Below are 26,653 nucleotides of genomic sequence, written 5' to 3' on the forward strand. Positions count from 1 at the left end.
GTCGTTCTTTCTTTCTTTCTTCTGCTCGTCGTCTCATCCATAGTGACTTCCTTGATCCATTAGAGAGCTTCTTCACTTCCTGTGCTTTTCCTAGTGGATATACCATGTGTCTACTCTCATCATTCACTGCAAGTTTTGGGAGGCCAGGAAAATCTATTCGAGTATCTGCATGGCTTTCGTCGTTCAAGATTGATGATCTGAGCCATGTCGATTCGTGGACTTCAAAGCCTCAATACTCTGCACACATGACTCAAGGGAGAAGAGGAGACGAAAAAAGCCGATCAAAATGCAGAAATTTCAACATTTCTCATATTGATTTTGGCCACGAGAAACAAATTGAGACCTGCCACCAACCCAGCCCGCTGGTTCAAGGGCAAGAATTGGGCTGGTAGTCATTCATGGTGTTCCACACTCGGAAATAATTGCTTATTTGCTAATGGCACCATCCACTTGTGTATGTTTCTTCGCTTCCTTGGAAAAGATGCTTGTGTTTTAGCTAATGGAGCATTCGGTGGAACATTAATGATCTTGCCCTCTCCATTAGTGCCAAGACAGCAACTGCTCATTTCGGACTTGGCCTTGTTCCATCTCTTCTGGCGCGGAAACGAAGAGGTGTTGTCATTTCAATTTCAGTCTCTCAAAGTCCAACAATCCATGTCTACACTGACGAATGGATCGATCCCATCGAATGGATGGATCACTGGACGGTGTACTCCAATCGTAACTTCCTCGAGAGCGCGTCTAAGTACCCTGTTGCCAATTACAGGTTCCACAATCCTTGGGAATGTGCCAATGAGGAAAAGAGTCCGTTCCGCTTAGATTGCCAAAATGCGACAGGGACAAGAAGAGGAGCAGAGGGTGCGACGAGAGGCGAGTGGTGCTGCCAAATTTAATTACCAAATAATGGGACATTTGCTCAGGAAGTGAACGCTTCAGGGTGCATTGCCACTCCAAAGTCAATTCAGCCAGCCATCCAGACGGTGGGTCGATCCGCACCCTTACTTCTTGGTGCTCTTCCACCCGTTTATGGGTTGCGGTACTCTATTCTTCTCAATGAGAGCTACTTTGGGGAGTTGTATCATCAGACGCTCTCTCGGAAAGAGTCTCAGGGAGGGGAAGAGAGGAACGAAAACCGAGTCATTGCCTTCGTTGAATCAGGTTTTATGGCGAAGGCCTGTCTCTCTTTCCTCTTTCAGAGGCTATCAACCCCATCGCCTTTATTCAAGCATACTCAAGGCAGAATCTAAGAGCCTCTTGTTTCAACGAAACTCTCAAATCACACCACGGTGATGGTCCAAAATATTGGGACTTCACACTGACTGAGAAAACCTTTGTGGGACAATAGTGGCCGTGATCTAGGGATTTAAAACTCCTTGCACTAGCTGACCTGACTCCTTGGGAGAGGTGATAATCATTTCACAAGTCCATAGTGTCACTCCTAAGCTAAGTGAAACATGAGTAATGATAACTTGATCGCCGCAAATGTGGGCAGCCTTTGGCCGTTCATGATTGGTGAATTGCTCGCCACCGAAACTACCAAAGGCCACTGACAAAAAAGATATATTCCGGAGGACGGCCAACATATTGCTTCAACAAACAAAACTTTTGTAGGGCGATAAAGAATAATCTAACCGGATTCATGACTAAAGGCGAAGCAATTTTCCACGAGCGAGGGCGAAATAAGTTCGAGGAATTCGAGGAATGGGGACGAATGTCTGTTTCTAGTGCTGACTTGTTCCATGTCCCAGTTTTGACCAATGCCACATTGATGATGAGCTTGGGGTTGGAGAGAATGAAAAGAGAGAGTGAGGAAAGGGAGGGAGCAAGAGGAACTCATCTGGGTGGCTTGTTCCAATCTTGGATGGTTGCCAATTGCCCCCCAGAGGACAGAGGAAGGCTTTTTTCTCTCGTACTCTGTCTTCCAGATTTTTGATGAAAATGCTCTTAATTAGATCCTGGTCCAACATTCTCCCCTCAAGGGCCTTTTAATGGGTAGTGCATGCCAAAAGATTTGAAATTTAATGGATGAGACCCGGGTGCTCATCCATGTTCCGTGGCCTTCGCTCCGACTTCTCTTCTCCCTGTTAATGATGATCATTTTGGCTTGAAAGTAATCGCACCAATTTCAGACCGGATTCAAAAAAGGCTCTTCTCTGTAGCCAGGGTTCCTCGATTTAATTCTCTGTTTTGCCTCCGGAAACGACCAATGCCAGATGTGAGGGTACCTTTGGAACCCTGTATAACTTACGCTCTGTAGGAGCATTTGTAGTAAAAGAAATCCCGTTCTCTGTATTTGGTCTTAATGCAAACAAGACGGTCTCTAAAACCGGATAAGGTGCAATTTCCTTGATTTTAAACTCAATTGGCTCACGATGCCTAGGGCTGGACAGAAATGCCGAAAAGACTGCTTTGGTCTGGCACCAATCTTCAACCTGGTCCTTAAATCTCTGCCCCAAGAAGAGGGCTGTTTTCTCTGATTTATGAGGCCAAATTACCAATATGAAAAGTTTGTGCCGGGCGACCAAGATTTATTATCATGCCGAGAGAACACCAGAAAGACAGGGACTTTCCCTCCAGAAATGCGTCGAGTCATCTTACTTGAATTTAGCTCATTAGAGCAAATTCATTTCAATCTGTGGTAAAATTCCTTCTACTACTCGTACATACACGGTGTACAAAAAGAGCTCCTTGTGAACTGGAGTCCATTCTTCACTGCAAACCCTTTTCTTGTATCAGTTGATAGGAGTGCAACAACAACCCGTTTTAGATTGGCAATTTTGATAAAATTATGCCTGGAAATGTTATGCGTGTCCAAGTGTCATTTGCATTAAGACCAGCCATGTCTTGAGGGCGTTGCAAATCATACTTGGAAACCAGGAACGAAAAAAATACACATTTCTCCACGTGGCCACATTGCCACATTGCCAACCAGGATTGATTTGCATTCCCACGGGGTTGACTAGAACACGATCTTTGGATTTCATGCACGTATTATTGACCCGCGGCTTGTTCCACGTTATGGTGGGTGTACTTATGTACTTGTGTTCCTCTCGTGCATTTTTCGGCCTAAAGAACTTGAGAAGTGTTCATGACCACAATTCAAGGTCGAGGAAATCCTCTGACATGTTTATGTTAAGTAGCTCTTGTTGTACATTGTGGTGCGTAGAACAACAAGGCCGACACACACAAGAAGCGGGAGAAGACCGAGAGCAAGACGCTCTCTCGTTATTGGGCCAAGTTTCTTGCACTTTATTTTCCATCCAGGCACTAATCAAGCTAGCACCCCTACATGGTGAAGGAGGTGCTCGGATGTTGGAATGGGATCCTATTTCTGAACAAGCACCACTCTAGGAAAATGCAAAACGATTGTTATTGCCTCATCAGTTTGCCCACCTAATTGCTGCCTGTCAAGCGCGTCACAGCCACAAAACTTGAATTTGAGCCCATGGGAAAGACCTCTCTCTCTCTCTCCCTCTCTCTCTCTCTCTCATGGCCTCTAATTAGGTTGGATTGAACGGGAAAACAGAACCAATCAAGCGATTTTCTTTCTCACTCACTCTCACCTTCACTCTATTCATAACACATTTCAGGCATGACCAAATTTAGCCTCAAGGCCACCGGACAACGATAGGCTTCTTGAGTTTGGAGAATCGTCGAAAATCCCGCTCAACAACATGCCAGCTGCCACTCTGTTATGAGTGTTGACATTCATAGCCTGTTCAGGGTTGCTGTTCTGTGGTGGAGCCAGGGCCAAAGACAAGATTGAAGAGTTTGTGACCCTGCCCAACTCATACAGCAATGTGAACCTAGGCAATCTGGATATCGTCCCTGGATCAGATTTCCCACTGTCTAATGATCCCAAATTGATGGGACCCAATGTGTGCACGAAGCAGGAGCCGTAAGTAGAACCCTCAAAATGTTCTTTAAATCCTAGGATTAAGTCTCACCTTTAAATCAAGGGATTTCAAGGAAAAAGAGAAAGCGTGCGCCTTTTTGTGTTGGCACTCATTGTGCATGCATACACTTTACATACACATACATAAAGCGGTCCAACGCCTATAATCAACCAGTGAACAATACGAGTCCAAGGTTGCAAAGCCAAAAAGGTACCTGGGATTGGTTGACTCTGAGTGACTGACTTTGCTAGTAATGTAGCATGGAACAAAGAAATGTCATAATATTGGCTTGTCACTCAAAATGCTCCACATTTCCCCTCCTCCATTCTCCTGGATGGTGGAACTATGGATCACTGAAGAACTTTCCTCTCCAAAGAGTCAGGGGATCATGTTATTATGCCAGAATGAATTCTCGTCAAGGGCAAACAAACCCAGATTTTGGCTTGTTCACCTCTAAAACCAGATTGAACCTAGCCCAAGAATTTCCAATAATTAATGATGACTCCCGCCCAGAGACAGCTCTCAAGCAATCCAAAGAAAGAATCCCAAGATATCCACTACCTACCTTTAGGCACTCATTTTGAGACAAAAATATGCCCCCGGCGAAAGTGGATGAAAGATCGCGAGACAGACACATCGAAAAAGGCTGAGAGACGAAGAGAGAAAGAGTGTCCGACATGACTTCTCCATAAGACTAACTTGCTCATGACAGGTGGAACAGATCCCAGAACGAGATTTGATGAGGACTGCTTGTGAATCTTCCCACACCTCGAAACTTTGACATCAACATTCGAGAGCGGTATTGCATTCTTCAGTTCGTTTTATCCACTGTTTCTTCTTCTTCATTTGGGTCACACATGACTTATTTAGTGAGGTCAAAGAGGTCAGTTAGACAACCACTGAACCGGTTTGATTTGTATTGGGATATAGAAATCAGACTTGGTGGTCCGTATCTTGGGTTCTTTTGAGGGCTGAGACAGCAGAAGAAGTGCCTCCACCTCTTTGGGTGACAGAATAGCAGCTCAAAGGGCCTCTTTTTTTGAGCAAAGAGCCCTTTGAAAGTGGTTACTTTTGTCATCTGGTCCCAGTATTACAATGCTCACTGGACTCTCCTTTTCATCCGAGTAGAAGATGTCATCATGGGTTCTTCTTCGCCATGTCCAATATGGCTGTTTACTATCTTTGCTCGAGAGACATTTCTTAGGTGGCCAAGAGTGATTTCCCCGAGTCTCACTCAAATTGAGCCATTTTTAGGGGCCAAAGTCTCACGAGTCACGAGTCGAGTGTGAGTGTCGGTTTGAGCCAATTGACAGCTTAACACATCGCACTCTTGGGACCAGGGGACCAAGGGACTCAGGAACCCAGGAACAAAGGGGAGGAGGGCGAGAAAAATCGAACGAACCTAGTAGTAGACGAAGTCATTGAATTGGAAATAGATGATGATCCCTTGTTCCACGCGAGTGCTCCTCGAAAAATAGAATTGTTCTCTTCCCCTTGTTCCACCTTTGAGCCTTCATGACATGGACCCTCCCAAAGGAATCGAAGTGAAGTATCAAGCAGGATCTTCCTTCACATTCCGGTCAAAGCGATTCCGCACAAAATGGAGCGCTTGACACGGATGTGAGAGTTTGCTGATTTCCTCGAATCCACCATCCTCCATTCATGGCATGGACAAGATAAAAGAATGTTCCAATTTTGTGGGAGATGGAACGCCCACGGTGGGTGTAATCTTTGGCCATTGAGATCATTGGACAAATCAGCATGATCTCTAGACTGTGCCATTCCGAGGCCACGATCAAACGTGGGATGTCGATCGACAAAGGGGGAAGAAATTGAATTTTTGACGCGTAAGTGATTTCATTGGAAATATGGAACAGGGAACAAAGAAGGGAGAAGAGGGTCGATTCCAAGAGATCAGAAATCCATCTGCGGCATCTGATGAGTGGCATCATCGACGTCGAATCGTGATCTTGTTCTCTCTCAAATATCTTTGGACTGAGCTCAACGGGGCAAATCCAGCGCTCAAATTTGAAGAACATGAGAAGAGAATGATGACCCATTTAGCTTTATTCAAGAATGCTTATAGCCTTGGGGAAATTGATAGGTTGATTGAGAAAATTCCCTCATGTTCTGCCAATTCGAGGGATAGCTTCCAATTCAAAGAAATGTGCTCACAAACCAAGGGGAAAAAACGCTAAAATCGCCCAGCAGAGATGTTTTAAGAATTCGTTTTGCCTCTTCATATATCATATTGAACATACACAAAGTGTATTCAACTTAAACAACTAGAAATAATTTGCTCCCATTCTCCCATTTTCTATCAAGTTTCTTTTTGTGGAATCAAACTAACGTCTGCATTTCTCCAATTTCGAACAATGCGACTTGTTAAAGGATGACTTGACGCTGACTGGCCCACATCTCTACCTTCACCTCCACCGACAGCATAATTTCGAGTCAAATTTCAAGCCCTGACATGGATCGTCCTCAATCAACCAAATAGGGGAGCGTATAACTCACCGAGGAGGATCTATTATTTAGCACTTGTCCTCTCTGTCTGAGCAACACTTCATCAGTTGTTCTGATCCTCCTCAGTGATTATGATTGACACTGGTTTCGCAACATGTCTTGCGTTGCAAAGGACCATTTTTTATGGTCAGAAACTGCTCGATATGCTCAATGCTCATTTATGGTTGTTTGGGTTTCCTGGAGTAGGTGGAACCCAGCTCATCCCTTCTCTCACTTTGGGGTTGTTCTTCCTCGCAGTGGTTAGTCGTGGGATGGGGAAATATTCATGAGAGAGGGATCAACATTTGGGCGCCTTTTGTGGGCCAAGTCGATGGCCATGTTTTACTCGCGTCCCCCTCTTGATTTGCTGGACCCGATTTGAGAATAATGGAAAGGGGTTCATGAATCCAGGTTGGTCCATTTCATTGGTCCTCTCGTTCTTTGTTCGAGGGAACTCGAGGATCCAAAGTGGAACCCTCGAGTCGTGTTGGGATACTTATTGGGGCTCATCCTTATGGAATATTGGACCATGTTTCAACACTCCCCGTTCCACTTAGGGCCACATTTGTCGGGTGTCGTCGTAGATGGCGATTTCATCACAATGAACAGACATCAATCACATTGTGATTACAGCTTGGATCACTTTTTCTAGAGGACCTTGAGGTTCGAGGTTCGATGTTTATTGGACCCCCCCCTCTCTAACTTCTTCACTTATGATATTCTCAGTCGTCAAGATACGTCGTTTCTCTGACATTAGTGGTCCAATGTTCATGAGACTCCAAGTCGAGGAGGAAATCAAGTTCTCAGCGGGACGTCTTATTTCTATTGACGTTCTTCCTAGAACGGACTGGCCGAGAGAGAGGCTTTGAATTTCATTTCAAAGGACAAAACGTCTGCGGACATGTAGTATAATCAACCCGCCAAGATGGGAGTAGGAAAGTTTCTTCAAAAGTACAAGTATCAGTCCTCTTTTTCTAGTAGAGTCGGTATATCGTATGTACGTAGACTGTGTATCCCTTCCCCTTTTTACTCGGATCTTCTGGAAGGGAGGGTTAGAAGTCAACCATTCTTGACAGATTGCCACCCCCTTCAGAAACTGAGTTCCCCACTTTTAATTTGTTTTTGATGGGAAACACTCTTTAAAGGGAGTTGGCCTACTTTACGTAAACTTGTTCGCCATGGGCTCACAGGAAGAAAAAAAAACCCTTAAGGCGATCAAAAGAGACCAGATGATCTCTGTCTGAGGTCTGATCTTGCATTAATTGCTTCCTTTCCAAGTCCTGCTCTCTTCAGAATTGGAGACCTTTGGCTGACGACCCAAAGGGTATGCAAGTGTTGATTTGTTGTCCTAATGATTGTCTCGAAGAGAGACACATCAATATGTTGAGATCGTATACCCATTCGTCCATGCTCATCTTAGGGTTGCGCTCGGCCTTCCGGCCTTGACATTGAGCTCTCCCATTAGCATTTAGATGAAGGTGAATTGATGAAAGATGAAAAGTAGGTTCCGTGTTCCTGCTCATATTGGTGCTCAACTAACTAGGGTATTCGGAGGTGTTGGTGCGTTTTTGTTGTCACTCGCTTGCCAGCTGATGGTTTTGGCTTGACGGGTCCGCATTTGCTAGTGTACAGTGTGCTGTGCACTGCATGTCTCTCTGCCACTTGAAACGCTGTTTTGTGCTATTTCATTGGCTTGTCAGTGCACATTAGCCGCTCGTCGTCCCATTCCAGCTCATTGTGGAGACTTGTCAAGTCAAATAACAGATGATATCGTGATAAAGATCGCTTTGTAAAGGCCACTTTCTCCCCGTCGGCCTTAACTACATCGTTTCACAGGCATGAAGAAGGGGCAGTCGTTCCTCTAGGTTCGGCCCGAGGTTAGCATATGCTGAAGCGTCCCTGTCATGAATAGGGCTGTGGTTATCATGATCAGTTTGCCAAGGATGCAACGTGATTTTCTCTTCAAAACGCAATGTCATCATTGATGAAAATGAATCTGATGGATCTTCTGATGCTCTTGAATATTTGAAGTTGGCCCTTGTGTATTCACCTGCTTGGCATAACCTGGGTGTTACCGCACACCCCTCGCTTCACTCTCTTCTACACCAAGAATCTCGGTGTGTCTCTTTGGGTGTCCATCATTAATCAAAAGCCAATGTGCCATGCCACAGACATAAAACGCTATTTACCCTCCTCAATGAGTTCCACCTTTCCTCCATTCCTCCCAAGCCTCTCATTTTGGCCTCTTCAAATGATTCCAATGCGAATATAGTATCTGTTGATACCAGGAATACACCGAAAAAAGGCCATCCCAATCTATATGGTGGTGCCAGTTGAAAGGCTCATTAGAGGTCTGTGGAAGCTCCACACGGACTCACACCAAAAGTCATTTGTGACTCTCTCTCTCTCGTTCTCTCAGATTATCCTTCAAAAACCGACCCAAGTCTACGTACACCAATCTTGGGATGAAAAACGGCCATCGGCCTTTTGAAATCTGGCGTTGATCATCTTTCTTGGAACAAGAACACGTCGTGGGTTTTTCCTCCCCTTTTGTTCACCACCTGGCCTCAGTCTTTGGTGGTGCTATTCAGTCACCCTAACAGATGTCTGGAATCGGCCTTGAGTCCGTTAGTTTCCACTTGGCTGATATTAATACAAATAACATCATTTACCTTCAAGGGCAAAAACACATCCCCGGTTATCGCCAAGACGGCCTTTCTCAAGCGGAAGGAGTGAAAGGCGGAGAAGTAGCACTAGTAGTACTAGTAGTACAAGTACAAGTAGCAGAAAATTGCCTAGTCAATATCATGAATAATCCTCATTACCCCGGCTCGTCCAGGGGCTGTGGTGGTGGAACCATCAAGCGTACCTCTTGAGTACTGAGCAATAGTGGTGTTCATGACTGCGGATTTGTGCCAATTTGAAGCGTCTCGTACCCTCAATTTTCGTGTCCTCATTTGAGGGGCCCGAGCGCCGAATGCAACTTGAAACCCTTTGGCTCCCTAATGCCTTTGTGGATTGCGTACCGCAGGTAGTCGGTATACTGGAGTACTGAGGTACTTATGGTCTTTGATCCGTGGCCAGGGGTCGTCCGGCCTTTGGCGAGATCCAGCCAGCCAGTTACCAAGGAAATCAGGACTCCTCCAATCCTGGGTCGGGAAAAAAGCAAGACAGAGAGAGTGAAAGGATTTCTGATTGATCTCCGACCTTTGTCACGAGGGACCGAGATTTTTTGCTCAACAGGGTCAATCCATAACGCGAGCAATTGATCATTGTCAATCGAAGGGCCCTCTTCTAGCCGCCATTGATTGCACACCACTCGCCAGAAAATGTTGCTAATCACACATTACTACTTGCACATACAATACCCCATATATGATACGTAGTATACCCCTCATACTGTGTCCTGTACGTACACAGAGAGATCCAATATCACTCAAGCCCTGTTTTCTACGGTTTGGTTACAGGTACACGGTGCAAGTCAAAGTGGAAGAAAAACAACCCTACAGACTTCGGACGTACACGTGGTGTTGGGCTTTCCCTCTGCGCTGTTCCAAGTACAAGATACAAATGAAGACAATCTATCGGACAGAGGTACAGTACCTACAACAGTACACGGGTGAATGGAATGGCACACCCACACTCGCCAAAAAGAGGGGCAGAGGGGGCACCAAAAGCGCGGTGGGGATCCACTTTCGTGATTATTTGTGTCAGGGGGGAAGAAATGCTCCTCCTGACCAACGAATGGAGGAAACTAATTTGGTGTCCTTGTGCCATTCTTATAGATCATGACGGACAGGCTAATAACTTGTCGTTGCCAAAAAGTTGGCCGATTCTTGCTTCTTGTCACTTCCTTCTCCCCTGGAGAGCCCCTCTTTGGATCTTGTATTGGAATATTGCACACAAATTTGTGCTCAAAACAGGGGAACACCGGGGTTGTACCGTATTTATTGACGGGTTTGTTGATTTCGTGATGTCTTAAGGCATTTGTTTGTCGGCCTTTTGAGTGAATTGAAGGCATATTCATGAAGCAGGTCGATAGTTACGCATTCAAGAATGAACAAGAAAAGCACGTTTATTTGATTTACATGGATTATATCCGCGCAGAACAAGCACTGACCTTGGTTGATCGAACCAAATATGCTGTACAGAAATGGCTCCATCTGTCACCATTATTGCGTATTAATGCTATTCATTTTGCTTTAGAGAGGGAATATAAACGGCCTTGAGGCCAATCCCGGGTTGACTCTTTGGGCCTTCAAATGCTCATTTTCCCTCCTTGAACGTACTTGAGGAGGGGAGAAGGGGGGCTTTGTTGCTGTGAAGACAGGAACAGATTCTCTGTTGTGGTCAATTAAGAAAAGCTCTTCCTCAGATTGGTCTCTGGAGAGGCTGCCAATGAATCCATGCTCGAGTACAACCATGAACTGGCCTTGGTTTTCCTCGAAAATTACATGCCTTGCAACAGGTGATTAAAAAGTTAGTTTTCCTGATGAATGAGACCACAATCCCTATGATTATATCGAACCATTTCCGAGAATGCTCGGGTTTTAGCGTTTGTCGACTTTGAACTCAAGGTCTACATTTGGTCGGTCAGACTCTTGACTCGTTTGAAGCACATCGATTACCCATGAAACGCTTCAAGGAACCTGAGCCAAGGGTGGCCAGATCTGGTCACACTCACATGACCGTTCCGTCATGATCCAAGTCACGGTTGGCAGCTTTTTCTATTATGCAAATAACCCACAATGGCAGAGTATCCAAGTTCCTTGCTTTCATGGCCAATTGGTGTTTAGTAAGAAAAGCTGACTCGCGCCGCATTTTCGGTCCATTTTCCAACCGTGCAAGTATGGTACTTCATGGAATGAAATGGATCTTCTCAACCCACTTTTTACACCTCTAAAAGAGGAGGTTTAGATATAGGCAATGAAGATCCGTCCCACTCGGCCGAGAGGCACATTGCCCTCCAAAAGTGAGTGGCCGGCCATTTCAAGGCCGCCGCGAATTTCCAAGATAAAAACATCTTGGAGCTCAAGGAGGTTTCCGTAGTATCTCTTCCTCCCCATCTCTCTCTCACTCACACTCACTCTCTCTGTCACTCTCTCCCTTTCTCTCTCTCTCTCTCTCTTTCTCTCTCTTTGCTTCTCCTTTTTTTCCTCATGAGCATGAAGTAAGAAGCAAGAAAGAAAGCAAGACTAAGACCAACCCAAAGATCTCGAGGAGGTAGTTTGAATGTGGGAAGAAAAATAACCAGTCCATAAAAGCGCCGGTTGCCATCTTTATTTCGAATAAAAGTACAATTTCACGCGGATAAAGGCACGGCAAGAGGTCTCTCCTATTTATTTATGGCCGCATTCTGGGCAAGATACTCATGGAATTGTTGGCTTTTCCGCATTATGCAGATCTCACTCAGGGTGACTGGCTCAGGGACCTATATCATCTCCCTCCCTCTCTTTCTGTCTCTCTCTCTGACACGCTCTTTAATGGTCATATGGGACTCGGATGAGGAAAGAGAACGAAGGGAACGAGAAACGAGAGTGATCATCCATCCACCCACGAGCTGTTGCTCCTAAACCGTTTGAAAAGAAACAACAACCAACTCAATATTCCCCGTGTCCCTTAACTCTAGATGATCCATAAATGGCGACCCGTGGATGTCTGCTGCAAAGGCTATGCTCGAAGTTCCAATGGTACCAATTGTGTGCCCGTGTGCTCCCATCGATGCTACCGAGGGACCTGCGTGGATCCGGATGTGTGCGAATGTGAACCCGGCTACGGTGGACCTTCTTGCTCCAAATGTGAGTACTCTAGATTCCATGGGACATATTGAGTAGCTTGGGGAAACAATACATTTCTCTAGTCCAAGTCCTTCTCGAGTAGAAAAATACTGTAGTAGGGGTACAAGTACGTCCAAGGAGTACACCACAACCCAAATGGGAAAGAGTAGCTCGAGCTTAAAAAGATGAGAGCGATGCAGTCAGAAGGCGTCGACGCTTTTTTTTCCTCGGGGAGATTGCCCTCTGCATGTGTCCTCCATCAGTTCAACGAGGTGAAACCAGACTAGATTTGTTTTGGGAAGACAAGAATTTGTTGGAAAGAAGAGATGCTAATTGTAACCGTATCGGTTACCCTTTTCATGCATTGAGTTTATAAGTAGCATACCGTGATCATACACCTCAATCAATGCTGGAGCGTTTTTTTGCTTCTGCAAGTTGTTCCGACCAAGCAGCATTTTCTGAAGAATTAGGAATTCAAGTGTCAGCTGAAGTAAGGAAAATTCGTTGATGCCATTTTTCTTATCTAGGCCCATGGACATCTGTTTGTATCCCAGCTAGTGTTTCCTCTGTGCAATGAAAATTGGAACATCTTTGCATGACGTGAAACAAAAGAGCCCACGGCGCTATTCATTGCAGTTAAAACGGAGCGAATATCGAAGCTCTCAAGTGGAACTGCATACCTTAGGATAGACAACAGAAGGCGCGTCGATCTATCGGGACAAGCTCTACCTGACGACTAATAAAGGCCCCAAATGGGTCCTTCAAAATCTGAGCGTGGGCTTAAATTGAAGTCGTCTGTCGTCGCTTTCTTAGGCCCAAGTCAGGAGGGAATCTGAGCTCACTTCATCTCTATATCCTAAGGGAAGTGTGGGTGAGAGAGAAAGAGAGCTAGAGAGCTAGAGAGCGACAGAAGTACGTGTGTGGTGTGAGGAGCCCTTTTCCGGACCAGAGACAACGACGAGGAATAGAGATCCTCAAGTCAGATAAACGTAGACAAGCGTAGAAAAATGAGCTCCCATTTGCTTCGGGGTTACACTGCCCGAAAAGTGTGGCCTCGGGAGGGATCCAAGAGAACAAAGAAAGTGTCCGTCCGTTCGATGGCAGCCTTTGGGTCCAAGACGAGTGACGATGTTCTCAAGCCGCCTACACAGCAGACTAATTAATCCCTTTGCTCGTCAAGATCCAGCTCAATTCAGTTTTAAGGAGTGGATCATGGTCGAGTGTGAGGTGGTGGGTGGTATGAATTTGTGGACCAAGAAGGAGGCCCTCATCCTCATGTCTGTGTATGGGAAAGTGTTTTGCACTCGGGGGAAGTTGTGTGCATTCTTTTATTGGAGAGCCTTCTATTTTTTCTCCACCGATCTTGTTCGAGGTCATGTCTCCACGCGAGGAAGATGCCAAATGAAAATCCAATTATTCTCTCCACAGCTTGTCCTCCGGGTCGTTGGGGAGAGGATTGTGGCAACGATTGTCCCTGCTTGAACGGGGCCCATTGTGATCCACTCTCGGGGGAGTGCACCTGCGGTGCGGGTTGGAAAGGCAAGCAATGCAACATTAAATGCCCGTACTCCACTTACGGGCAAGGCTGCCAGGAGCGATGTAAATGCCAAAATGGAGGGAGTTGCGACCACGTGTCCGGGGCTTGTTCCTGCCCTGCTGGTTGGAAAGGAGCCTTGTGAGTATTGAATTTAAGCAATGCTATTGTAGTCACTTGCGTTTTTTGTTACATTGCGGTGACGGTGAGACTGATTTACGTTTCCGCTGTTATTTGACCTTATGACGTCACTAATTCACCCGATGACGTCATTGATGGGAGGCTTAGAATTTACGAAATAAGCTACCAGATGAAAATTACCTGAAATATCTAGTATGATTCGATTTAAGTGGCTATATTTGAAGCCAGAATAGACGTACTTCGTTTCGAAGCACTTCAGCCAAGCTAGAAAGATTCGGGCTTTTTTAGTCAAGGCTGGTTGATAATTCTGTACTAACTCTAACCACTAGCTAGCTTTCTTGAGGCTTTTGATTTCGTTATCAGCCATTGTGGTGTTCTAAACGTCGTCAATGGACCCGCCAATCCTCCATTTGCTGTCTTAAACCCGCTTACGATTCTGTGTCTTTTCCAAGCATGCTGTGTATGCAAATTGCACATCTCGCCTGGCCTCTTTATGATTTGGCAGGCTCGCCAAGAAAGCTCAAGTGAGGATAATGCTTGTTATTCCTCAATGAAAACCCCCAGATTAGAATCGTAGGTTCCCCTCTTCAGTCTGGAAATGATCCCAAACCATCAACTCCAGCCTCCAGGGCCGTTGTGGCCTCATACCCTTGAGAGGGTAGTTCTAGACGCTTAACCTTTTTTGCCAGCAATTCAAGTGACCCATTTCCAACCCTCCGGACATCCGTAAGGGCTCTATTAGCCCCTTTACTACGAATGGATGTATTTCACGGAGTAAGGCGTAAAACCCATTAGTCTAATCGAAGATCCTCCCCCCTCCCCCCAATTTCAAAGAGAAGTCTTGTTCTGATTTTAAGAATATCTCACTTTTCAAGAGGATCAAGCAAGGACACCTTGAACCAATGGAACAGGGGGCAAAAATGGTTATCTAAATTACCGATTGCGGCTTTCTTCTAGTGAACCAAGGTTTAAGAGCCGCTTACTATATCCCTCGATTTTTAGTTCAAATAAAAAATAATAGGTCCTTCCGACTTAATAAGCACGGGAGCGGCAATAGAGCAAGCTCATTAATTTTATGCACTTTACTATAATGAGTTTTCAGGTATTCATACACCTTTTGTCATGCGGAGCAATTCTGAGGAAAAATGTCTATTCCAAAGATTGAAAAGAAAATCAAAATTTTACTTGCCTCTCCATCCAAAGTCTAAGTCGTCCTTGGAACAAGGAACATCTGGTTCTGAGTACAACCAGGTTCCGATCTATCCTAAACTGTTTCAACCTCATCCCTATTTCACGTGAACAGTCCAGCTGAAGACTCACTTTGTAGTGATTATAGAACTGTTTCAAGATATGGGATTATCCTAGTTCAAGCCTCCACGAGTCTAACCTAACCAAGGACGTTCCCTCTAACAGAGATCTCTAAGATTGCTTGGGAGATGCGAATTGAAGGGGGAGAAAGAATGGAAGGTCCAGCCCATGGTGACGTTCTGATGTGGGAGGGTATTAAAACCTGGTTCATTTGAATATAGAGTGACGCTTTTTTTCTGGCTGAGATGTCTCCAAAAGGGCGGGACGAGGGTGGACAATTACATACATTGGAACAGTAGAAAATCTGGGTTACTGGAAAAGAGAGAGCCAATGCCGAAGCTTCAAAAGTGTTCATGAGTCCAAACAATCTCGTTCTCTGGAACTTGGACAAAGAGAGTGCGACAAAAAAAGGCAGAAGTTGTCATGACAGCGGGAGATTTAAAAATGGTATCCAAAGGCGTTATCTAAAAGATATAGTGACATCACTTGACCTTATCAATTTGTTTCTGTTTTTTAAAACGTTTTGACCCGGTCTTTATTCTATGTTTGTTGATTTTTTTATGATTCCTGGTTCAAGAATATCCTTCAAAGACAAAAGACAGCTTGGATTAAGTGTAATGGCCCATATAAGAAAGAATTGCTCTGATGAGCGAATATTTTTTTCTGTTAAATATACCATTTAAAGGAGTGTGCTCTGAAAATATTCTGACGACGTTTTATGAGATTTAGCGATTTCTACAAAAAACTGCGATCTGCACTCGGGTGTTGTCCAAAGCACTCTACATTGCCATCAGCTCATTTGAAAGTCTGGCATTGATGGAATAATAATAATTGTTATAGCATTATTTTGCTAATAAACTATCAATAACCTATTTCTCGATTCATCTGCCACAAGCCATCTTCTTAAAAGCATATTTCGTAAAAATGGTCTTGTATTTGGGTGACGCCAATTTAGGACTACATTGTACTTTGTCTGTCTTTGATCTCTTTGTCTTGATTATGGGACATGTAACACGTAAAGACAAACTGGATCAATGATTTTTGAGTGTTCCTCACTTTGTTCCAGATGTGATGAACCGTGCCCTCCAGGAACTCATGGCACCGAGTGCAAATCTTCTTGTCAGTGCCAAAATGGGGGATCTTGTCACCCAGTCAACGGCAAGTGCTACTGCCCTAAGGGCTGGACGGTAAGTGCATTCATTGCTCATCTTCCTTCCCCTTTCTTTCATCCAGTTCTCAAAATGGGTTGATATCTTCCAGGGCTTAGTGTGTGCCAATCCTTGTCCTCCAGGAACTTACGGTGTGGATTGCAAGGAGCGGTGCGATTGCTACAATGGCGCCCTCTGTGACCACGTGAATGGGGAGTGTAAGTGCTTACCCGGATTCCAAGGCAACAAAGTAAGGACTCAAATAAATTTGGCTTTGCCGAATCATTGCATCACGAAGTACGATTTTGTTCCAGTGCCAAGAGCAGTGTCCCTACGGAAAGTATGGGATGAATTGTGAGCATGCCTGCCAATGTCAGCATGGGGGGACGTGTGATCCCATGGATGGATCATGCTCTTGTCTCGAAGGCTGGGCTGGACAGTTGTGTGAAAGCAGGGCATGCCAGGACCCAAGTACATATGGGCCTCATTGTTCCCTCATCTGTTCCTGTCATCCAAACAATACCGAACTGTAAGTCCATAATCAGAGATCACCAGAACTAACGACAGACTTGGCCAGCAATTGCTTGGTGTTCCATTCCATAATTGTGAGTGACTAGACTCGGGAAGGTTTTCTCAAATCCCTAATAAACCAGAGTGCTTTTTGAGCCCAAGGTCATTGTTGACAATGATTTGGACCCAAAAGGAGAGGCAACCGAGGAGGGGTTAGGTAATCCATTCAATCCCCTCCCCTCGCAATTATTGCTTAATCGGGGTTAGGTGCCAAGAAATTCTGAAAGATCCACATTTGCCAACGGAACTGAGGGGACTCATATTCAATTCTCAGTGATGATGATGATGATAGCGATGATGTTGATGATGTCGACGACGACACTGCGGGGTGTTGGAGCATGTTCCCCAAACCATCCCTTTTGCCCCTACTCTCACCCCTCTTTCTTGTCTTCTTGTTCCAAGTTAGATCTGCGACCTGTCCGCGGTCTTCCTAGTTTCCATCAAATGAACAAGGAGGTCCACTAATGACAAGACAAATGAAGCTTCCACATGCTTCTTGTGCCTCAACGCCCCGACCAAACACATCCCCCAAAGAGGCCTCTTTCCCCCCCTACCCTCGATCTGGCCAAACCACCTTTTTCCCCAACTCTCACCCTATTTCTAGTGACAGTAGAGGAAACAGTTTCTAGTTCCTACTCGACCAGGGCCAAACAAAGAACACATGAACGTGCTTTCAGCACACTAATGTACATTTGTATTTTTAGCTACATGACAGTTGTGTTCTGTATGTAGATTCTAGAGTAAAGAATCTAGGACAGAATCTTTAATGCCCACCGCAAAACTCAATCAAAAAAGCCACGTCCTGCCATTTCGCTTGAGGTTATTCCAAGCCTTACAATTTGATAAATGATCTTGGCATCTTAAGTGAATCTGATAATAAAATTTGGCGCCAGGGCCAGTTTTTTTTTCAACCCCATCCGATATGTAAATCTAGGGGTGAGAACTCGCCCTTTCAAGTATGAGGATTATGGGAGGGATTTTAGAGCCCGATATTTGTTGATGAATGGCTAACAACATCTTTCTAAATGCTCACAAAATTCGGGTTTTACCCTCCCTCCATCTTTCCAACAAATGGGGAGTTTACTCTCCCTGCGTTTTATAAACTTTCACAACGAAACAAATTTGACAGGTTCCGAAGTGAGCCCTTTTCAAACACTGTTACAGGTGTCACCCGTGGACTGGAGCTTGTATCTGCAATTCAGGCTATGCGGGGTATCACTGCCATCGCCCGTGCCCGGTTTACACTTTTGGAAGGGATTGCCGTGAGGTTTGCTCTTGCCAAAACGAAGCTTACTGCGATCCCACCAACGGACAGTGCACGTGTTCACCGGGATACAAGGGCGCCAAGTAAGATATTCGCCCAAGTTTTTGCTACATTCGAACTTTGAAGGCCTGCACTGACCTTGTTTTTGTTTCAGATGCAACGAAGAGTGTCCGGATGGGTTTTATGGCAAGAATTGCCATTACAAATGTCGCTGCAAGAACCGAGCCAGGTAAGATCCATTGATCATGGCCGAGATTTTTTTTCTTTTTCATCGGTACGAAATGAACGAATTTCAGATGTCATTCGTCGACGGGAAGGTGCGACTGCACACCGGGATGGCAGGGAATATTCTGCGACACGCCCTGTCCGGCCGGTTTTTACGGGTCCGAATGCAAGCAACAATGCCAGTGCCAAAATGGGGCTTCTTGTGACCACGTGACAGGTAACAATTAAATTATTTCCTTTCCAACCTCCAGAGTGTGCCTACATTTATTACCCTAGATTTGACGGCGAAGAGGATGAGTTTCAGTCCGTCGACTCTTTGAAAATGACCTCGACTTGTCATGCCATGGTTTTATTCCCTTCCTCTCTTTCTTAATTACAACTCTGCAGTGGACCGAAAACCGGACACACTCAGCAGAAACCTTCTGAGATTGCTGGAAAGTCATATTTTTGGCTGCTTAAGGCCTTCCTTTAGTTGTTCCAACCAACTTGTGTTCCCATTAATGCAACTGTCGACAAGGAGACAATCACAGTGTTTGTGTTCGCAATGTTCCGAGACATTATTTTCACTTTTGGCCCTTCGCAATGTGATCCTCTCAAATGCAATATCCATTTCCTTCTTGAGTCCCCCAACAGTAGGCTAACTCTTCCTTCTCCGACCAACCAACCCCTCCAAGAAAAAGGTTATGAAAAGATTATGCAAAAATGTGTTCCATTTCTCCGCCAAATCCGCCGCGGATCGTCCGCGAGACTTTTGAACCCCGACGATCATCCTCAACCCCAGTGTTAATAATGCACCATGAATACCAAGACAAAAAGGAGTCTGAATTCACATGCAGAGAAGGTCTTGCGTGAGCGAGTGATAGTGCGTGCGTGCGTGTGTGCGTGTGTGCGTACGTGGGGATGAGATCACAAAGATCCAAAATCAAAACCCCACAGGGTCAGCCGCATTCTAGACAAGAATAAACGGCGTTCCAAGAGAAAGAGACTGGACGGGGAACGATATCCAGGGGGGTTGTTGGACGGGTTTGTAGTGACACAAGGGTATCCTAGATGGATTTCCTTCCCCCCTCTTCTAACCAGGATTGGCTTGTTTTCAGGTCAATGTAAATGCCCTTCTGGTTTCAAGGGCCGCAATTGTGAAATTCCTTGTGAGCGAGGCCGTTTTGGAATTGGTTGCGCATATCGTTGCAATTGTGAGACTTCCAATTCAGATGGTTGTGACCCTATTACGGGACGATGCCTTTGTAAGGCAGGATGGAGAGGTAACAATTGGATGAACGAACGCCATCCACTTAGGAACAATTCCAAAGAAAGGCGTCTTTTTCTCTCTCCCCAAGGTGTAAGATGTGAATCCATATGCGAAAGGGGTCGTTTTGGAACGAATTGTCAAAACGTATGCGAATGCGAAAACGGAAGCTCATGTGAACCCCAGTCAGGTACGAGAGAATGGCAAAAAAAGAAAATAGGAAAAGCCCCCCCCCCTCAAAAACAATAAGGACCCCGTCTTCACAGGTCGATGCGTTTGCGAACGCGGCTACACAGGAGCCAGGTGCGACCGTCCATGTCAGAAAGGCTTCTACGGGTCAAATTGCAAACAGGCCTGTCCTCCCTGTACCTCTGGCTACGGGACGTGTGACTATCTCACGGGTCAATGCGAATGCGAGCCAGGGTACACCGGGTTCTTCTGCATGGAACCTTGTCCCAAGGGCGCCTTCGGACGCCGGTGTCTGGGGAAGTGCAATTGCCAGAACCATGGCGAGTGTTATCACGTCAACGGAGAATGCAGATGTCCAGGTGGATGGATGGGACTTGATTGCCGAGAGCCATGTCCTTTGGGAACGTTCGGTCCCAATTGCACCCACTCGTGTTACTGCCATAACGATGCCACGTGCAACCCAGTGGACGGCCGATGCAAATGCAAACCCGGTTACACTGGGACTCGATGCGAAGAGTTGTGTCCGGAAGGATATTGGGGCGAGGACTGCTATGAGGCGTGTCAGTGTTCCAATGAGAACTTTGTCTGCCACCCCACCGAGGGCTGCGTGTGCCGCCCAGGGTTCATAGGTAAGCAACTGAGGGTCACTGGTGTGGCGTATACTCGTATGTTTGATTAGGTAACTGAGAAGAACGTGGCTTTTTATGGACTCTCTAGGAAGCAATTGCCAGTTGTCCAGTGCCAATCCAAATGCTAAAACTGGAGACCTGGAGGGTGCCGGTGATTCGGGAGCCATCTCCCAAGACCATAGCGACAGTGGAACATTGGCTGGTATCATCATTGTGATCTTTCTGGGTGGAGTCATTATATTCATAATGGTCTACCATCGGTATCAAAAGCGGTTGAAGCGCCTGAAAACCGAACTGGCCCATGTTCATTATCACGCAGATCCTTCCACTCAACCCGGTAAGATATGAATTCCTTCCTTCCAGCGGTCGAGTTTATTGGCTAATCTTCCCTATATATTGGACTTGCCGGCGGCACTCTTGAATTTCCTCCCTCTCCTTTATCCCTTTTCATTCAATAACATCAAGGTTGCCCTTTTCTCATGAACAAAAAAAAGCATCATCCAATAGAAAAGCAGGATCTTGGGGCAAACTCCCATGAGCAGGCAGGCCGATATCGTGGTCTCTTAGTCCATCAGGACAGAGATGGGATCTAAAATGACCAACCAAGAATTTTCTGCCACAATTTCCCAACGGGGGCATGAATTTTTCACGAGCATATTGGCTTACGCGGACATCACCTTGTTGTCTCAACCAAATGCATCAATTTAGAATGTTTATTTCATTCCAGATCGACACCATTTTGATAATCCAGTGTACACTCCTGGATTCCTAGGGTCGCCACGCCCAATGTCCGTGTCTCAAACCATACCTGCTCACTCCCTCAACAACAGCTGCAGTCGGGTGATCAATCATTTCAACGGGACTCACAAGAAGAACGTCAATTCGGAGAGGGAGAAGCTCAGCGGGAGCGGAGGTGTGGCAGGGGGTGCGGCCTCTGGTTATGGAAAAGACGCCAGGTATCGCTCTCGAGAAATGGAAGAGGATGAGGATGACTCTGCCAGTGACCAAGGTAATCGCGTCAGAGACTTCAAAGATCAGGCCAAGCTTTTGTGGGTACTTAATAGAAATTCGGACTTCTGACCTCGTCATTTCAGGTGGTTTTGGTTGCACTGGAAATGCGTTTGGCTATGCAACGCTGAACAACCGCAAGAATTGTGATGCTGACACCAACAATCCAAATTTATATGTGTCCATCGACGAATTGAAGGACAACAGAAAATTAGAAAATATGTATGAGGAGATTCAGAAAAAGGCTGCGGCCGCTTCATCAACGGGTCTGGGCGGGCGCTCCACTCTCCAAAGAGGTAACATCGGCGCTGCATTAAGTAATTAACGGTTTACTTGCTTCTTCGGTCTTTTTGTGTTTGAAATTTCGGGAGGACGTTTGGTATACTTGGATATGGATATGACAGGTGTACATTTGGTTTAGAAGTTAATTCAAGTTAAAATTTACATCGATGTTCTCTTTTATGGAAAATCAATGTAAACTTTTTGAGGGTCTGCTTGGATTGAATCGACATTCCCCGTCAATAATTGGCTCTAAATTACGATTTTTGTCGACAAATTTGGCTCTTTTGTGATGTGTACTGGTCTAAATCACTATTAACGAGAGAAGCGTGAATACTTGTTAGGTTGAGTTATTGTTGGGGCAATCGAGCTTTTACGTCAAATTTGGATTAATTGACTGGGCTTCAGTATTTTAGAAATGACGCGAGTAACGAATTAGTTTTTTTTCATTGGATTACTTCTGAAAACCGTCCGTAATCTATCATGAATTGACCTTGAAGTAAGCAAGCCTGCAAAAGGGGATTGCAATAGGTGACTTGAGGCCTAACTTGGGAGGTCCAGTAAAAAATCAAATGCCCCCCCTAAAAGTTAGGCTGGTTCGGACTGAATTTCGTCAATTCCGTCTGGGACGGATGAAGTATAGTTTTGATGAAAAATTCGACGTACGTATGTTAGAATCAATTTAAATAAAATTGTGCCAGGTTCTGACAATTGAGGTTTGGTCCCAGATAACTGAATGCAACTTGAAACAGCTTTTTTACTTCGTATTTTTCCAAAGTCAAGCCATATTTGTTATCTCCTCTCAACGAGTGTACTACTTAACGTGGAAGCGGGCACATTTATTGCGTATTTTGATGCCGTTTTCGAAATCTTTGAACTTGTATTTCTTGTTCATAACTAACAGTTTGCTCCACATTCTTTAGAAGACCCTCGTGATGACTCAGGAGAGTACATGGGTGGCTCTTTGAGCTACGACAAACTGGAATTCACCAGGCCTTTAAACGAGTTGAAACCCAACTACCAGTCCACTTCCACATTAAGGTCAAACAAAACTTCCGAAAGAAGACTCCAAGACCAAGACCACGACTCCTCTCAGAACGCTTCCAATGTCAGTCTACGTCAACGTCATTCCACTGGTCACCTCTCTCAGGGCCAAATCCCAAAGGTGCGTGTCCCGGAATCGTACGTAAATGTCGGATGAAATGAGCCTAATTCAGTCACCTTTTTCTGCTCCTTATTAGGTTGGTGACTTCTCGAATGAGGTCCTTCGAAGTATAGGCACTCTAAATTCCTCCAAGTTGAGCAGTTCAGGGGATCCCCTGGGTCAACCTCAAAAACAGCTCTCTCCGCCTCAGACTCGAGAACCCGACTCCGGGATATCCAGTGCCCGTAGTACGGGCACCATTCCGTGGAGCCAAAGTGAGGCCGTGCTGCCGGCCTTGAAGAAACCAGGAGGCGAGATCGAGGGCTTGCAGGAAGAGCATGAGTTGTGATAACGTTTCCAGTCATAAGCAAACCATTCCCTGTTTATTAAATGTCATAGATATGCGAGACAAAGACAGATACAATAATGTTATCCACGGCTGTGACGAAAACCAACCCATATAAGTAATGTAATTGGAATCGACGTGTATTCCAGGGTATGAGAGCAATATTCAGCACGCGCAATATGCATTCATAGCGATCCATGATATACCTATCCAAAGTTCAAGCGTTGCATTAAACCAGTGCGTTAAAAAAAGAAGCCCACATTTGCCTTGTTTCATTCGGGTCCCGACCATCCTGATTCTAGAACACTCGTTGGGAGGTGGCGTATGTGATCACGCCCAATCTGGACATGGCCTTTTCATTCTCCTTATTTTGAACACCAGCTCGTACATCATCCTCTTCAATATCTGTGAGTTTGACACTCTGCGATCGGTCCGACATCCTTTGGAACAGGCCATACCTCTTCATAACCACAATTGAAATGGCTATGAGCACGATTAGAATAAATATTCCGAATCCCGTGCTCACTCCAATCAAGGCCCAATGGCGCTCTTGGGCCTCATTTTCATCCGTGCCCAAATATTCATGCACAGTCTGTCCCCCAATTCGTACCCCAACATCCAGGCCATCCTCCTTCACCTCCACAATCGGATCCGGGCTCTTCACGTGAACACGGAAGTTCTTGGTGACCACCTTGGGTGTGGCAAATATGGCCAGAGAGGATACGTACTCCCTGACTTCGCATTTCCAGACCCCGGAGTCCGTGGGCATGGCCCGATGAATCAGAATCTGGCATTCATGCCGGGCATAATTGCCTCGGACATCGATTTTCTGGTCAAATATGAGACACTTGCTCTTCACCAGACCTTGTCCGGCTGCGCTGTAGCGTAAGAAGCAACTCTTGTCCAAATGGCGCCAAACACAACTACGAATATACTTGTTCACGTTGCAACTCAGAGTGAAGCTTTCACCTTCTTGGACGGTGGCATTTTGGTTTTTGGGTAGTGTGGATACCATTTGGAATGGCTGTTTGGCATTGGTCATCGTCACTAGAACCACCAATATAGAGCAACAAAAGTTGGAACAGCAGCTCATCTTGAAATAAGGTCACTTCACTTTGCTCAGCAGGGGAAAGAGTAGATGACTTGATGATGTTGCAACTTCGTTGTTCGTTTCCGTTCATAATGCTTGAACGAGCTTGAAATTGTTTCTTATCGCTATTCAAGGGTTCATTCCAATTTCTTGGTAAAGTGTGAATTTACAACTACATAGACGCTGGACAGAAGTCATTGTTCCGTCTGAGCTTATTTCAGTTTCTCTTTTCCATTGATTATCTCGCTGTTTTTGTCCTTTTGTCAATATTTTTGTCCATCTTAGTCAACTAGTTGTCTCAGAGAAGAAATGTGACTTTGAGATGGAAAGAAAAAGTTGAAGTTTTAAAGATATCTGTAACTAGCTCTGTCATGAGGACGACTATAACACATCTTGCGTTTTATATTCTGATCTACTGTAGGCCAGCAACACAAAAGCTCATCTAACTTTACGCAACCTGAAGTAGAAATATCAAGCTGTAAGATTCAGATAATCTAGAAGCGCTCCAAAAGTGGTTACCAGAACCCTTCACTTTTTTTCAGTTCATGATTTCAAATTGGCGTCATCAGTTTCAGAAATGATCGCCATCTATTGCCAGTTTTTGTAACTGTGAGCTTGACTTTTTCATGGCACTACACTTGCCTTGAAGATAAAGCACAAGTACGTTGTGTTCATTGCGAGTTTTTTTTCTTGCGGAACCCCATAAAAGCATATCATTTGATGCAAATATTACACTTCAAACATGCGCGAGCAAAACTGATATTTCTTCATTGTACTCAATAAGAAGCACGTGTTTTAAAGATAACTTACTTGCTCACTGGGAATGGTGATAACACGCCTAACAGCTTTAGTATGTTAGTGGAGTATCTACAGTACCTTCCATTATCTTGCCCTTGGTTAAATTCTTGGCTACTTAAATTACAACACCATTGCCACTTTAACAACCTAAAATCTTAAAGGACAGGAAAGAATTTTGCTAATGGATTGGAAATATCTCTTGATTGGGAAACATATACCAGGTAGTGGGCCCAGCGAGAGAGCTGCCATCTGGTTCCGCAACAAACAAAACAAACCAACAAGAACATCCCTGAAAGAGCTTGCTTATGTTTCCCCATATGGTGTAAAGCTGAACCACTTTATAGGTAAAGGCAAATGAAGATGCTTCATTTCATTGAACTATTGCACCAATTCGTCAAATAGCCCCAATTAATTCATAGAGCATCTTTTCCCGAGGAAATGGATCTTTCCATACGCTAATTACATTTATTTTCACATGATACCCGTTAATAGCTTAATTGATTTTTTCAATATCGTGTACTAAGGATTTAACTACTTACAATACATGGAAAACCAAAGCCGGAACATTGAACCAGTAGACTTCCGACGGTTAGAATTAATCTTCATTAGATTTTGCCTTTGCCATTTTATTTAAATAAGCTCAAATTGGTGTTCTAAGAAGTTCTGTGAAGATTTTTTCTGGACTGGAAACTCGAATGGAAAAACGAAGAGGGTGCGTGATATTTTCTGGAAGCTTTCCGTCTTATAAGAAATTGTGACTAACGCATGACCACGGTGGATAAAATGTCATGTTAGTTTTCGATGGAAATGCCCATGCTACTTCTTGTATTATGATATCTCACAAAAGCATAAGAAATAGCATTGAACTTATTCCAAGTTTTGCAAATTGCATAACTATGACAAAATAAATCAAATACAAATCCTCATAGTTCAATTCGCAAGGAGTTTTGGTCCATCCCTTATTTTATAAAGGTAACCATAAATGAATGTCTGTAATGGGATTATGATCAAATTTTATTAGATGTCTCTTCCATCAATCACAAAAGATTGGGTTGATTCCAAATTCATAGAGTAGGCAATCTTTTTTCTTTCTGTCCTTCTGCATGCAGTCTTTGATTGGTCGAACACGATTTCTAAATTCTTCCATGAAATATCATAGTAGGATTGCATAGCAACTGAAATACAAAACCCTGTTGTTGTGTGATCCATTGAGAGAGTACACAAAAGTGGAATAAGATATATTCTCAGTGTGCTTCAAATTCGAGGAGCATGTGTGTTTGATCATGAACAAAACAAGACATTAACTCTGTAGGGCAAAGATTGCATGAGGTCAAAAACAGCCCCATTTGAATGAAAAAAATTAAGCTGAGTTAGTAAACTAAGAGGCGTAATCTTTTTTTTCTGAATTCCCTCTGGAGCGATATGAGAGCTCTATCTACATATATAGCTCTTAGTCGAGAGTGATTGAGGAGTCAACACCCTCTAAAGTCATAGGAGCGAATTTTTTCAAAAAAAATCCTTTAGCTAAGTTTCAGCCTCACATTGCTGAGGTCAGC

General features: G+C 44.7%; 1 protein-coding gene across 3 annotated transcripts in view; it reads left to right on the top strand.

Moving 5' to 3' along the window:
* LOC131890164 (protein draper-like) overlaps positions 1-23,463 on the top strand; it is a 39,263-nt gene extending 15,800 nt beyond the window's left edge. For all 3 annotated transcript variants that reach the window (XM_059239456.1, XM_059239457.1, XM_059239458.1), the window contains exons 2-19: positions 3,591-3,898; positions 9,869-9,995; positions 12,031-12,199; positions 13,607-13,853; positions 16,228-16,348; positions 16,422-16,559; positions 16,624-16,838; positions 18,044-18,226; positions 18,298-18,372; positions 18,440-18,585; positions 19,466-19,630; positions 19,706-19,804; positions 19,881-20,432; positions 20,521-20,769; positions 21,160-21,441; positions 21,527-21,736; positions 22,643-22,884; positions 22,961-23,463. In XM_059239456.1, coding sequence (XP_059095439.1) covers positions 3,867-3,898; positions 9,869-9,995; positions 12,031-12,199; positions 13,607-13,853; positions 16,228-16,348; positions 16,422-16,559; positions 16,624-16,838; positions 18,044-18,226; positions 18,298-18,372; positions 18,440-18,585; positions 19,466-19,630; positions 19,706-19,804; positions 19,881-20,432; positions 20,521-20,769; positions 21,160-21,441; positions 21,527-21,736; positions 22,643-22,884; positions 22,961-23,212 — 3,504 coding nt within the window. In that variant the 5' untranslated portion in view covers positions 3,591-3,866 and the 3' untranslated portion in view covers positions 23,213-23,463. The remainder of the gene's footprint in view (positions 1-3,590; positions 3,899-9,868; positions 9,996-12,030; positions 12,200-13,606; positions 13,854-16,227; positions 16,349-16,421; positions 16,560-16,623; positions 16,839-18,043; positions 18,227-18,297; positions 18,373-18,439; positions 18,586-19,465; positions 19,631-19,705; positions 19,805-19,880; positions 20,433-20,520; positions 20,770-21,159; positions 21,442-21,526; positions 21,737-22,642; positions 22,885-22,960) is intronic.
* The last annotated feature ends 3,190 nt before the right edge of the window (positions 23,464-26,653 follow it).

This window comes from Tigriopus californicus, chromosome 11 (genome assembly GCF_007210705.1).
Source record: "Tigriopus californicus strain San Diego chromosome 11, Tcal_SD_v2.1, whole genome shotgun sequence".
In the NCBI taxonomy this organism is placed as follows: domain Eukaryota; kingdom Metazoa; phylum Arthropoda; class Copepoda; order Harpacticoida; family Harpacticidae; genus Tigriopus; species Tigriopus californicus.